The sequence below is a fragment of the Trichomonascus vanleenenianus genome (assembly GCF_965637985.1).
Source record: "Trichomonascus vanleenenianus strain CLIB 3782 genome assembly, contig: TRVA0_046S, whole genome shotgun sequence".
Classification (NCBI taxonomy): Eukaryota; Fungi; Ascomycota; class Dipodascomycetes; order Dipodascales; family Trichomonascaceae; genus Blastobotrys; species Blastobotrys vanleenenianus.
In genome coordinates, this window is record NW_027481841.1 from 106,341 (window position 1) to 120,300 (window position 13,960).

At 51.9% G+C, this 13,960-nt stretch overlaps 5 protein-coding genes and 1 pseudogene across 6 annotated transcripts; all 6 read right to left on the bottom strand.

The window, feature by feature from the left end:
• Window positions 1-919: 919 nt before the first annotated feature.
• Window positions 920-2,551, bottom strand: TRVA0_046S01046 (glycoside hydrolase family 1 protein; the record flags this gene model as incomplete). Its single annotated transcript, XM_076686938.1, has 1 exon — window positions 920-2,551. One exon carries the CDS (start codon window positions 2,549-2,551, stop codon window positions 920-922), a length of 1,632 nt encoding a protein of 543 aa, XP_076538867.1.
• A 1,023-nt stretch (window positions 2,552-3,574) lies between these two features.
• Window positions 3,575-5,071, bottom strand: TRVA0_046S01068 (uncharacterized protein; the record flags this gene model as incomplete). Its single annotated transcript, XM_076686939.1, has 1 exon — window positions 3,575-5,071. The coding sequence occupies one exon, from the start codon at window positions 5,069-5,071 to the stop codon at window positions 3,575-3,577; it is 1,497 nt and encodes a 498-aa protein (XP_076538868.1).
• Window positions 5,072-5,604: 533 nt separating this feature from the next.
• TRVA0_046S01090 (beta-mannosidase) lies at window positions 5,605-8,133 on the bottom strand (the record flags this gene model as incomplete). The annotated part of the gene is made up of 1 exon (XM_076686940.1): window positions 5,605-8,133. One exon carries the CDS (start codon window positions 8,131-8,133, stop codon window positions 5,605-5,607), a length of 2,529 nt encoding a protein of 842 aa, XP_076538869.1.
• A 755-nt stretch (window positions 8,134-8,888) lies between these two features.
• Window positions 8,889-10,952, bottom strand: TRVA0_046S01112 (uncharacterized protein; the record flags this gene model as incomplete). The annotated part of the gene is made up of 1 exon (XM_076686941.1): window positions 8,889-10,952. One exon carries the CDS (start codon window positions 10,950-10,952, stop codon window positions 8,889-8,891), a length of 2,064 nt encoding a protein of 687 aa, XP_076538870.1.
• A 786-nt stretch (window positions 10,953-11,738) lies between these two features.
• Window positions 11,739-12,635, bottom strand: TRVA0_046S01134 (phytanoyl-CoA dioxygenase family protein; the record flags this gene model as incomplete). Its single annotated transcript, XM_076686942.1, has 1 exon — window positions 11,739-12,635. The coding sequence occupies one exon, from the start codon at window positions 12,633-12,635 to the stop codon at window positions 11,739-11,741; it is 897 nt and encodes a 298-aa protein (XP_076538871.1).
• Window positions 12,636-12,881: 246 nt separating this feature from the next.
• TRVA0_046S01156 lies at window positions 12,882-13,958 on the bottom strand (annotated as a pseudogene). Its single transcript has one exon. A coding segment is annotated over exon 1 (1,077 nt).
• Window positions 13,959-13,960: the final 2 nt, after the last annotated feature.

The window sequence follows — 13,960 nt, forward strand, 5'->3', positions numbered from 1 at the left end:
AACTGGCGGGAGTCTACACTTCGCTATACCTGACCTTAATATGAAATATTTATTGATTGCAACGTACTGTTACTGTCACAAACTTGGACCGTTCCAATGTCAATATTAATAATCTCTCTAAGATACCGGTAACGCCAATTAATTCAGCGCTTAGCAGACCTGCATATACTTCCATTAGTGGAAATCTTGTCAACGCTCGACAACAAAGTATGGTAACCAAGATCGGTAATGCTTTATTAATAAAGTAGGCATTGATGAGATTCCAGAGTAAAAACGCAAACGAACTATCTTTCAAATTTCTTTAGGAATCATTATAGGTAAGTATCTTGAGTTAATCCACGTTTTATCACTGCTCCTTCAATGAGGATGCCTCTACTTTACCAACCATTGGACAATTGCCGTAACACGTTATTGACTGATATACACTAAAGCTGATCAGCCGTGCTCCACCGGTGGCATCGTAAATAGTTCCGTATGACTTATTGACTCAATTGAGAACCGGTAGAATAAGGATAGGTATGTTGAGGTATAGCGGTTCGGTGAGTGTCCGGTGTGGACAGGCTCGGCGAGTGACCGATGTAGACAGGCTCGGAGAGTGACCGAAGTGAAACGGTTCGGAGAATAGCCGAGCTGCGGAATCGGAACATCGGCGATGAAGCGAAGGAGAATCACACCGGTGGCATGAAAGATAAATTGAGGGAAGTTCCCATGGTTGGAGAAGAAAGCAAATAGACAGTAATGCAGGAACTCACCGGGGACCAAGTCTCTGACACACAAGCAGTAGCTGCGACAGAATGAATGGATAAGGATCCATTACTCTAACAAGGTAGTCAAATGTGTGCTCCTCCAGAGCTACGGGAGCTCGAGGGCTGGCCCTCGAATGACAACGGTTTATCCTTTATTACGCGTTTTTCTACAGCTAATAATTAGCAATATAATGGTTGAAAAAGTCTCGCAGGTAGAAGAAGGACTTCTTAAAGTATCGCTTCTGCGTCTCGTAGTCAACATACTGAATGCCGAACCGCACGTCGTAGCCCACAAACCATTCAAAATTGTCATAAATAGACCATGCCACAAACCCTTTAACTGGCACATTGTATTCATTTACAAGCTTCAGCACCTCCCGGAGATACGCATGGTAGTACTCTACTCGGTCCGAGTCGTACCGAGCATCGGCAATGCTCAGCTTTTGCTCGTTGTAGATGCTAGTACCCACCTCAGCAATAACGATGTCAGTCTTGAATTTCTTCCAGATCTGCATGACACCCTCTCGGAAGAATTGCGGAGTATTTCGCAGCCATGGCGTGTCGTCGCTAGACTTTGCTCCTCGCATCCAGTCACCTTCGACTTGATCGACCAGTACAGCACACTCGGGCCACCGCGGGTGCTTCTCGTTAGCAATACACGCGGCAATGCCCCCATCCGGCGCCTTGACAGGCTGACCAGAATATCCATCCCATGCAAAGTGGTCGGCAGAGTCGATAATTAGTTTCTTCTCCTCCTCAGTGAACTCCCTGAGGCCCTTGTCGCCAAAAGCCTCCCAGACTGCCTCAGGATATTCGCCATTCAAGTAGATTGGATCGGTGAACCAGCCCTGGGCAAACGCCAAGTACCGTTCAGCAGCCTGCCTGTCCTCCGCCGACTCTGTGAGCGGACGCACGGAAGCAAACGCATTCTTGTAACTAATGGTGTAGTCGTTGTCTCGGCCAAACTTCTCTCGGAATACCTCAACGGCCTTGGCGTGTGCCAGGTGGAAGTTGTGGACGCACTTCATGTACACCTCATCGGGGGTGTTGCCAAACATAGGAATCTCCTTTCTGGCGGTCTTACTAACCACTTTCATGTGCATACAAAATACCTGCGGCTCATTGAAGGTATACCACTTCTTTACCTTAGACCCAAGAGCCTCAAACATAATTTCAGCATAGTCGACGAAATCGTTCACGGCCCGCTCATCAACGAAACCGCCGTACAAGTCCTGCAATGCCTGTGGGTAGTCCCAGTGAAAGAGGGTCACAATTGGCTCAATGCCATTCTCAAGGAGGTAATCGACCTCGTCAATGTAGTGCTGGAGACCAGCCTTATTGATCTTACCCTTGCCATAAGGCAAAACTCGCGACCAAGAGATTGAGAACGAGTAGTAAGGCACGCCCATGGCCTTGAGTCGCTGTGTGTCCTCCTTGTATAGATAATAATGGTTGCAGGCGACATCACCAGTATCATGATTTTTAATTAGGTCTGTCTTGTGGGCAAGTGTATCCCAGATAGACGGCCCTCGACCCTCGTCTTTCGCCGCACCTTCAATCTGATAAGCCGAGCTGGCAACGCCCCATACAAAGTCGCTCGGGAGCGTCAGTGGGTTCTCAAACGGCGGCATATTTGGCGGAGGAATTAGCTGCGAAGTAGGAATTGGTGCTGGTTCAACAACCTTAGTGACTGGAGCAGTCTTGACATCGTACCCGCTCCAGAGCTTCTCGAAGTCGCTCAAGTTCTGGTAGCCAACTGGCTGCTGCGAAGCCAACAGCCCCAACACGTAGGAGAGGGGCTTCATTTTTTAGTTGATTCACTATAACTGCAAAGTTAGCCATTAGTACTTTATATATAGTGCGGTACTATATGGCTGGTCGACTGGAACGGGTTGAGATTTATCCGTATTTCTGCCGGTAAAGGGATAATGTAACAGCAGCATTTGTCCTGCTATATACTCACGAACGAGTAAAACTCCGCCGAAACTCCGTATATGTCAATTGGAAGCTCTAGTTGACAATTTGACGTAAACAACCCCAGAGGTACATCTTTTGGGCTAAAATTTGGATTTACTAGATTTGGAGCCTTTTTAGCGTTCCGATAACTTGGAGCTTCGCAGAAATATGCGGAGAAGCGGAGTTTCGGCTTTACGCCTATCCCGGACTCCACTGCATAATCGATGATCTGCAAAATGTGGAGTACAAAGTAGGACCCTGGAAATCATATAGATGAGCAGTTCCACTCGAAATTCCGCTACGAGCATTTGAGAGTTGAATTAGCCGAGCAATTGCATGGGAAAACTGGCGGAGTCTCCGCTGCAAAGCGGAGCTATGGGAAGATTGGCCTTCGAAGTCGTTATACGTTCAATGAGAGAATGGTATTAGCAGTCAAGTTAGTGGTACATAGTACTACAGTGATAATTGAAGGGAGCAGTCCCCAGATTCTCTGGGGCTCCGCGTAGGCGAAGAAGTACAATTGGCTCGTACTTCAAGAGTTCGACCTTCATGATACTGTAACCCCTTTTGTTAGAAACTCCGTTGCTTGAGATTTCTCTCACCCAGAATTGGCAACAAGGTAAAGCTGGGGACATATGTATTGGCTCAAAAAATTGTCAACTGAAGCTCTCCATGAAGCGGCTAAGCTACTGTACTGTTCATTTTGAGGCTCCGCAAAGCAGATCAGGAGCACTGGTAATCATATGGCTATTGAAAGCTCCGCGAGTATCAGCTCTTCCACCGAAAATAGGCTATTACCGGAAGAAATGACGGTGACTTGATACATAACTCCTTCTCTAGACTAGTCTATATTTACTCTCCGTGAGTAAGAGTTAATGCTCATTAACGGTACTCTTAATAAGCAGGGAGAGACAGATGACAATGAAGTAGCCTGTGGCAGACATATAGAAAAGTAGCTCCGGTTTCCGCTCCACCGTAAAAGAGTATACCTGGAGTCCGATGCTCTCAAAAGCAGTGCTAGTAAGGCCATCCAAAACTCCCTTTGCCCCCAAGAATTCGCCAATTTGGTCCTTTGGAACCATGTTGAGCAGTCCAGACTGGATTGTCGGCTTTGCAATGACCCCTGAGGTAGCCACAAATGACGAGGCAATCCACTCCGTTGTATTCTGCGCAAATCCGTAGCCAGTGTACCCAAGAACCTCGAGGCAGTTGCCGAAACGAACAATGAATATCTCGCTTTTGGACACCCCGGACCCGCTCACCGCCTCTGCGTAGACTCGCCTCAATAACTTGAACACCTGGGGGATGATGAAAACGAGTAGTATAATTCTAGCGCATGCAGTAGCCGACTCGAGGTAGCCAATCTCGACAGTAGTCCATCCAAACTTCATCTGCGGGTAGAGAACTGCAACGCCCGCCCTGCCGGCGATAATAAGCTCGTACAGCAAGTCGATGACTACCAGCACCATAATATTGCGCATGACAGTGGATGATTGATCCCTGGCAATCCGGAAGATGCTCCTAATGGGATCAAAAATATTGAACTCATTGAACCACCGCCGGACAAGCGGTTGCTCGGTCTTCTCCCTCTGCTTCCTCTGGTATGCAGAAAGGGCATTGTCCACTGTTCTCGGTGAAATTGACTCTGGAACTACGAACTGCAGCAGACACACGGCCAACACCTCGAGTACCAAACTGCCATAGAAAGTAGACATCAGGCTCCCTGATTGCTGGACGAGACGACTGCTCAGAAAGGGACCGCTCGCCTTGCCAATTAGTACGCATGCCTGAACGTAGCCCATCGCCTTGGCCCGCTCCCTTGGGCGCACACAGTCAGCTGCGTAACTGGACATCATCACGGTAATCAGCACATTCGTGCCAAACAGCCCGGTAATTATATAGGTAGCAATGATTGAGCGGTAGCCAAACACCCTCCAGTACTTCATGAGGACCACCATAGATAGCAGGGTAAGGATGTTTCCAGCAAAGACTACTCCAAATACCGCCTTCCTACCAACACGGTCCGACATTTCTGAGATTCGTGGGAGCATGTATAGCCCAATTAGACCGCCAATTAAGGAGCAGAGAGCCGTGTACTGAGATACAGCCGACTGGACGTCTGTCTTCTGGCACCGTGGGTCCTGATCGGACAAGGGCAAGTTGTACTGGTCGCGGCAAACTAGCGTAATAGCCCAATTCATCCTCACATTGTTCAGCATGTACCTGGATATCTCCGCCAATGCGAACAGAGGTAGGATCATGTAAATTGATGGCCTCTTGGTCCAGTGGACCTTCTCGAGCTCTTCGAACTCATCTTCGCTGGCCACTAGAGGAGTTGTCTCCGAAACCAAGCCATCTAAACTCGCCATTTCTGCTCCTCCACCTTCCTGCGAGCCATTCTCCGTTTATATAGCCTCTCTCTGTGATCTTCGTATATCAGCTGCAGTTTATGCCTGCAGACCACGGCACTCGAAGCTCCCACCGGATGGAGGCCGATCCCGCCGGCTTCATAGTGCGGCTGATTTAAGCGTGAGTCGGACCCCGTCGATCTCCATTCATGTATGACCTTTTCATCATTCCGCCGTTCAATTGATCCTTCAATGAAGTAAAAAAGTATGGAGCCACAAGTCTAATGTTCTGCTGCAGTTCCAATTGATTAGCGAAAGTAGATGAGTGATGAAAATAAACTCATCTATTAGAGACCATATCTCAATTGAGGTTGTCTCTGTTACTATAGACTTGAACAGCAATTGTATGGTCCAATCCTCCGCGAAGCGGAGCCCAAGGGGTTTGGGGGACTGGTCCACCAAGAACAGTTGCTAAGCTACCATATATTAATAATTAGCGAGGAACCGATAGGCTAGTTGGGGGGGGGGTTCAAAACCAAATGCATCTATAAATTCTAGTTGTAACCATTAAGCATTTGCTTCTCCTCCTGCTCGTAGAATCGAACCTTTGGAATGTCCGACTCTTCGAGTGGAGTGACATTGACCAAGTACTCCTCGCCTGGGAAGAGATCAAAGCCATTGTCCTGCCAGTGAGCAGTCTTGCCCTCGAGGTAGAGCTCGACACCCTTGGTTGGTTTGTTCGTGGTTAGCTTGACCTGGGTTGGGGAGACCTTGGTGACGATGACCACTCGGCCTGGAAGAACCAAGTGCTTCAGTGGCTGTGGCCAGTCGCCGGCTCGAGCGAGAGCCTTTCCGTCGTTATCAACCAATCGAGCGTAGATGATAGAGAACTGGTCGACGCCAAGGTCCTCGCACACTTCAGTAGACTGGTTCGGCAGAAGGGTGAATGGCCTGTCCTCGTAGTCCTTGATGAGCTTGCCGGAGGTGGCGTCGTAGGTGGAGAGCTTGAGAATGACCTCCTTTGGCTCGAGAAGGTTGCTGGCACCCCAAACATCGAAGATGTACTTCTTTTCGACGAGATCGTGAGGCGGACCCAGAGCTGGGCCGGAGAGTTTGGTGTTCTTGTCCTCTGGAGTGGTCCGGTAGACACCCACGTTGATTGGAGCGGATTCGCGCTTGACGGCGTAGTAAGCGAGCTTTGCGTTGCCATAGAAGTCGCAGATAGCCCACGAGGTCACTGGCCAGCAGTCGTTAATCTGCCAGACGAGGGCGCCGGCGACGTACTCCCGGCCTGGGCCCTTCCACTGTCGTCGCCAGCATCGGTAAGCGTAGGCAAGGCACTCAGACTGCATGAGCTGAGTCGCGTAGATCCACGACTCGAGGTCCATTGATCGCACTCGCAAATTCTCCATGACATAAAGAGCCAGACGCCGCTCGAAGCCGTCGGCCTTGTCGTGGTGCTCAACAACCAAACTCTGCGGATACAGCTGACTCTTCTCCGTGACGAAGGACTTGATGGTCTCGATGCACGGGAAGGCCATCATGCCGAACTCACTAACAAATCGGCCGCCAAGCTTGCCCCAGTTCTGGTACTTCTCCTGGGAACCGTGCCAGACGTTCCACTGGTGAATATCACCGACCAGAGGGTCGGAGGAGTTCTTGCCGCCCCATGGAGAACCTGGGTGGTACGGCACCCGGCACAGCTCCCCGACAATCGCTGGGAAATCCTTCTCGTAGGCCTCCTTGGCTGGGAACTGCTTGTCTGTGAGCTTCAACTGCTCCTGGACCTGGTAGTCTTCATTGTTGCCTGCGTAAATGACAATGGAGCAGAAGTGCCGCAGTCGCTTGACCTGGTCTCGGGCCTCACGTCGCACGGACTCTGCCATCTCCTTGTAGTATGGATATTGACCGCAGGCAAACATAAAGTCCTGCCAAACTAGAACACCGACTCGGTCGCACTCCTCGTAGAAGAAATCCGGCTCGTAGATACCTCCGCCCCACACTCGGACCATAACCTGGTTGCAGTCAACGATTCGCGAGATCCAGGTCCGATAGTCGTCATTTGTGATGGCAGTGATGTAGTTATGGGCTGGAATCCAGTTGGAGCCAGCGCAGAAGACTGGAACGTTGTTGACTCGAAAGAAGAAAGAAGAGCCCTCCTGCTCCTTGAGAGGCTCCTGGACCAATTCGAGCCTCCGAACGCCAAACCTCTTCGCACAAGAGTCCAGAGCCTCACCATTCGCGCCCTTGAGAGTTGCCTTGACCTCATAGAGCGGCTGCTTACCGTAGCCCACTGGGTACCACAGTTCTGGCTTATCGAGAGTGAACTTTGCACTGCCCTTACCACCGGAAACCTTGGTGGTGCCAGTAGCGACAGACTCCCCGCTTGGAGAGACGAGTTCGACCTCAGCAGCAACAACGCCCGCGCCGTCGCCAAGGGTCTCCACCTGGACCTCAATGGAGGCACGGAGGTCAGCGCTCACATCAACGTCGGCGTACAGCTCAGACAGCCGCGCGGCGTAGCTCTCGAGCCGCACTGGCTTGAATGGGCCACATGTCATGAGCACTGGGCCCCAGTCCCAACCGTAGTGGTACTGAGCCTTTCGCACGTAGACACGGGTTCGGTCGCCATTGAATGCTTCGAGATGGCCGTATTTGTCGGCCAGCTCGTGACCCCGCTTCAATGCACTGGCGAAGTGCACGCGCAGGGTGTTCTTGCCCTCTTTGAGCTTGCCATTGACATTGACCCGGTGGATGTGGAACATGTTGTCAGACTTAAGGATCTCCTCGCCATTGAGGGTCACGGTCGCGATCGTGTCGAGTCCTTCGAAGATGAGATCCTGAGTCGACAATTGGGCATTGCGCGTGTACTCCAACTCGCCCTCGTACTCCCAGTCGGCCTCGGCCACCCACTGCACCAGCCGCTCGTTCCGGTCAATGAACGGATCTGGGATCTTCTTTGCGGCCAGCAGATCGGTAAAGATCTCGGCCGTCTCACTGGATGGGTCCGCAGCTGCATTGAACGCCGCTTCCCCAACCTGTCGCCATTGCCAGTTTCTGACGGTCACAACCTCAACAGACATATTCTTTTATTTGTTTTATGGAAAATAATAGTTGTATTCTGAAATAGAAAAGGGAATTGCAACGCCATTAAATAGTGGCCCCTTCCCCACTATTTTCCACGTTACAGTCGCCAGTTGTAGGGTGGCATGGTGATGCACCGGGGGTCCACAAAATACTCCGCGAAAACCTCCGCCGACTCCTGTACCTTGGCAAACCTCGCCCCCAGGTTTCCCCGGATCAGCGCTGCTTAAACGATAATGAGCTGTATTAGGGCTGTTTTGATATGTAGCAATTGAATCAATATATTACAATGCCATTCGGCAATTGGGCCGGACCCGAACGGACATAAGCGTGGAGAGCGAGATCGGGAACTGTCGCCTCGGATATCTAGTGTGTATATAAGTACAAGGGATCCGATAAAACTACTTCGCAGTCGCTTGGAGTCGGATTAATTAAACGGGCTGATCACCCTTAGTCGTTATATAAATAGGGTGTTCCGGTATTTTCTCGTCCTTGCGTTCTTCAGCTTCTCTGGGTAGAATGACCAAATTGGCCTGGAAGGCACCACTCCAGAGGTAGTACCCGGCTGTTCATTAACCTGGTTTATGGTTACTCCAACTTATTCGAACCAGTTGAAAATGGCCCACAATTTCTCGATATCGAAACTCGGAGACTTGCTTAAGGCCACTAAGAAGAAGAACAAACTGGCTGCTCGGAAAGGGAATTAATGTGAGGGAAGGAAGGTAAAATCGAACGAAATATTGGGAAGTGAGGATTAATCGAGGAAGCCCCTGTCTCGCGCATCGGATAGGAAGAGCTCGACCGCCGTGCTCCTGGCATCTCGATAGACCCAAAACACCACAGCGCCATCAGAGTACTCAGTCCAGTCGACGCCCCCGAGCAGCGCCTTGACTTTGCCAAACAGCTCCGGATCCAGCTCCTCGTCGGTCCACCACGCCAGGGCTCGCTTACAAAACTCGTACTCCACCTGGTTGTACAATTCGAGCATGTACCGCGCTGTCAGTACCTGGCACTGGCGCAGAATGGGCCACTTGGGGTGCATGTGTCCTCCACATTTGAACGTGCTCTTTGCCATGCCACTCATGAACTGAAGCAGGCCCGGAACCGGCACCAAACACATCTGCTTGCCAGTCGTGCTCGGGTAGTTGAGGGCAAAGTTGTAGAGCGCCAGGGTCGCTGTATTGTGGAGAACGTGGAGAATGACGGCCTCGTTGGGCGCAATAAGCTCGTCCTTGACTACGGTGAGGTGTTTTGGCAGTTTTACGGGCCAGATGAGCAGCTCAGACTCGAGCTGCAGCAACCGGTACCGTCTCTCGCGCCAGGTCCGCGTCCGCGAATTGTCTTCTTTAAGCTCCTTGTCGTCGAGGAGCGGTTGCGGCTCGTGTACGAGGGTCAGCACGTTGAATAGGGTGTACGAGAGCAGCAGGAAATGGTGGGCAAAGGTATTATCGTCAATTGTAGCCACCAATTCATCAAATCCACACAGCAATTGGGGGTCCAGGTGAGGGCGCGTGTTATCCACGAGCGAAGTCCACGTATCAACCGCCATGGCTCCCAAAAGAAGAGCAGCCCGCGTGGCCGGGTCCGACAGCATTGGCATTGCGTTGATCTGCGCCATGAGTGTGCTGTGCAAATCAGCAGAAATCTTTGACCGCACAGCGTGGATAAGGATAGACCCCAGGGTCACCTCATTCCATTCGGACTCGCGGTCAACAAGGTAGTAGAACATCTCGTGCAGTAGATCCCGCGTTGTATCGGTCATGTTAGCTTCAGGGGACGACACGGAAGCCAGGGAAACACAGCATCGCGTTAGTTTGCTGATATTCTCTGGGCCATCGAGCGCAGACTCCGGCAGGAAAGGTGAAAACGGCTCGATCTGGAGCTTGTAAATTGATTTCAGCGTTCCCTTGGCGGCTTTAGCCCGCGGGTTCGACGGGTTTGTCATGCCCAGCAGCTCCGTATACTGGTTAGACGGCGGAGAGAGCCCATAGCCCGCTGACGGCTGGGCAGACATTTGTTCTTCGACACCACTGCCCTGACGCTCCCTTGGAGAGTAGGAGACTGCGCTACTAGGCGATATAGCTGACTGGGGACCGGAGGGTGGTGCATCTGGCCGGCGAGTCTCATAGAGCGCCGGTTGAGGCATGTTCTGGAACGGAACGACGCCTACCAAATGATGGGTTCCGTAGGAAGAGCTGTAGGCGCTGTTGCTACTGAACCCGCTGTTACTAGGGAACCCAGCTTCTTCATAACCTGGCGACGGGCCCGAACCCGAAGCCCTGCTCCTTTGACCTTGTCCAGGAGGAACAGAGCCAGATCCATTGAGCGGAGGGTGGGCGGAACCGGATTGACTACGCGGCGGATGGGCCGGCTGGCCTTGAATCGCTGCAGCTATCTGCGCAGACTTCATCCGCCGCTTCTGGCTCTTCTCCTTACGGCTGAAAACGCACGGCACGCCGCAGAGCTTGCAATGTTCGCACTCGGTCGAGTTCTCGAGCACCTCGCACTTGACCTTGCGGTGCCGACAGTAGTTACAACTCTTGTGGAACTTGACTCCGCCCGTCGACACGGGTTTGCCCGTACGCTTGGCAACTGACGACTCGTCCGGGTTCAGGATGTAGTTGAGGGTATTGGAAGTGCTGCTGATAGAGCTCCGGCGGTTTGCAGGGCTACGGTACGCGTCGACGAGTGGTGTCGGCGGCGACCCCGAGTCGGTAGAGTCCTGTCGCGAGCCGCCAGCGTATTCCGGGCGGCCTGCGGTGTATTCGGGGCGGCTCGGCTGTTCGAAGGAGCCGTCCAGAATCGTATCCGCCAGCATCTCTCCAGGGAACCTCGTTCACCAACACACGACTACGGTATACAAATACAGAATACAATAAATACAGAGGGAGAGACTCCTGCAAGGGAGGGGATGATGCCAAGTTACGCACACCAAGCGGGCGTAATGCTAGGGAAAGTTGAGACTTTACGGTCCTCCACCGTTTGAAATGTCGTTACAATTTTCCGGGCTCGCCTATACGCGGGGGACCCCACAGTTCCACTATGCGCCAAGCCGAACATCGCGCGTGTTCTCAGGTGAGGGGTACCAGACCACCCAAACCTGCCTAGGGAGGCCTTTACAAGATGAAGGGCTTCCAATGGGCCTGGCCGTTGGCGGTTCACGGGGGAACCGGATTCTGCGATATTTGGCGTCCTGGGAGCTTTTTGCAAAGGGTCCCAGCTCAGGGTTGGCTGCATACTCCGTGTCTTGAAATACATGGGTCTCCAACTCGCCTAAGGCCATGCTAGGCGGTTTCTAACTGCTTCTGGGGCTTCCTTGGGACCTGCAAAGCTTTGAAAGCCGTTGAGATTGAAATTGCTACGTAGTATGTAAGTCTCAATTATTCAAAAGATCCGGAACTACGTTATCCAGCATGCATTGGCCATATAAGCATTGAGGATCAGCCTTAGAAGATAAGTACAATATTTGTATTGGGCAATTTGGGGGGAAAGAAAAGGAAAGAGAGAGAAGCATTGGGCAACGAGGAAAAGGAGGGAGAAGCATTGGGTACAAACTACATGTATATCATTAAGAAGTTACTGGGAAGATATAATTGGAGATACATTACAAAGCCGGCCGGGACTCACCAAGCTGGAAGTCTTTCTTGTCCTTTTCAACCAAATACGTAGAAGGGTCTGCGACCGGAGCAGGCTGGGCCATCATTCCACCCGCCTCAGCCCAACTACTGAGCAATGCAGCCGTCTTCTCATCAGGCACCTTGAATCTCGTACCATTGTCCCACCACTTGGACGAAAACCCAAATGCTATCATGCAGCGGACTTTGTCGCTGGGGTTGGGGACGCCGCAGTGCCACAGAGACAGGTCGCGGATGACGACCGACCCCTTAGGCACAGTGGGCTGGAGCGGCGGCACCCGCGTGCGGCGTGCATCAACAATGGCTGCTTTGATCGACGGTGACTCTTTGGAGTGCGGGTCGTCGAAAATGGACTCGTCCCGTAGCAGATGGGTGCCCGGCCACATCTCCGTCGAGCCCGTTTCCACCGACATATCGATGAGCGGGATGTTGGCGACGACATAGCCCGGCGAGGCGATGTGCGACATGTTCTCATCAGCATGGACCGGCTGCCGCCGCGTGCTTTGGGGCAGAGCCGTATTGCCGCTGACAAAGTCCCACTTTGCCCCCGGTCCCAGCACATGCAGGATCGCCTCAAACAGCAGCTTATTCCCATAGACGTCCTCGTAGAGGTGCTCTGTGAGGTGCAGTGGCGGCGCCTGCTGGATGTTCTCTGTGCCAAAGTTGAGCGACTCTGGATCCTCGCGGACACGCCATGCGTCGGGTTCCATGAACTCGTTGAGTGCGGTGAGATGGCTGGGGTCAATGAGATCTTGCAGGATCACTACGCCGTCTTTCCGCATCCCTTCGACAATACGGCGGAGGTTGTCATTATTCCACGCTCCAGTGGTCTTTTCGGTATTGGTAGCTTTGACGGTTTCAACCATTGTTTAGAAAATTAATATTGTATACTCGTTAGATTAGAGCATTACATAACTGTAGTTAAAAAAGATCGGGCGCTCCTTCTCGTTATATATCGAGTGCAACCCTGGTCATTGCTCTCTCTCTCTCTCTCCACACTCCACACTCACTACTGTACTGTATTTTAATGTAACGGTAACATTGGTAGTGCATGGTGTCGCAGATTTCTCTTATCCCGCCCCGCCAGGGGGTGAAAGATGTGGGAGGGGGGTTTATCGACCTCGCCATAGGCTCGTGGCGTCCTTCATTAGTGCCGCTAGACCCCCACCGGTCTTCTTCTTCTTCGGCGTGCTCGAAACAGCCCGCTTGGACATGGGGATGTTGCTCTCCTCGTCAGACTTCTCGCTTTCGGACGAATCAGAGCCCGAGTCCGAGTCCGAGTCATCCTCGCTGGACGAGTCAGATTCGGAGCCAGACTCTGCAGGCTTCGCGGAAGCAGTACTAGCATTAGTGTTCTTGGACCGCTCTTTGACGTCTGGCAGTTCGCCGGCCGCCAATGAGCTCAGCAATTTCAGGTTAGAAAGAGACCCCAGCTTGCCCTTCTCGGCGTTAGTTGTAGGTTGAGAGGAAACGGGCTTCTCAGGAGAACCAGGCTTAGACGAAGGCGCAATTGCAGGCTGGGTGCTACTAACGGGCGCGTTGGTCTCGTCAACGGACGGCCGCTTGGAGCTGGTCGCCGACGGAGCTTTCACCACGCGTGGCTTTTTTGGCGGCACCGGACTAGAAGAGCTATCAGAGTCGTAGTCATCAGAATCAGAATCAGAGTCATCAGAGGACGAATTGGAAGAACCTTCCGATTCAATTTCCTTGGCAATTTCCATTTGCTCTTTGAGCTGTTCAGCAACCGTAGTAGGCGACTTGTCAGCAGGATTGGAGGTTTCGTCAGTGACAGTAGACTTTGGCGATTGGTTAGTGACAATAGACTTTGGCGATTGGTTAGTGACAGTAGTCTTTGGGGCCGGTTGCCCAGAGGAAGGTGCAGCTATTTGAGGTTCCTCTTCAGCCTGTTTCTTTTCTTCGGCCAGGCGTCGCTCTTCCTCAGCCTTTCGCTTCTTTTCGGCAATCGTTCGTCGTCGCTTCTCTACTGCCGCGCGCTTCTTCTCTTCTTTAATCCGTTCTTCCTCTGCTTTCCTCGCCTCTTCTTTTTCTTGCTTTTCTGTTTCTTTCTGTTTCTTCTCTTCTTCCTCTTTCTTCTTTCTTTCCTCTTCTTTCTTTTTCTTCTCTTCCTCCGCCTTCTTCTTTTCTTCGTCTTCCTGCTTTTTCTTTTCCGTCTCCTGCTTCTTCTTCTCTT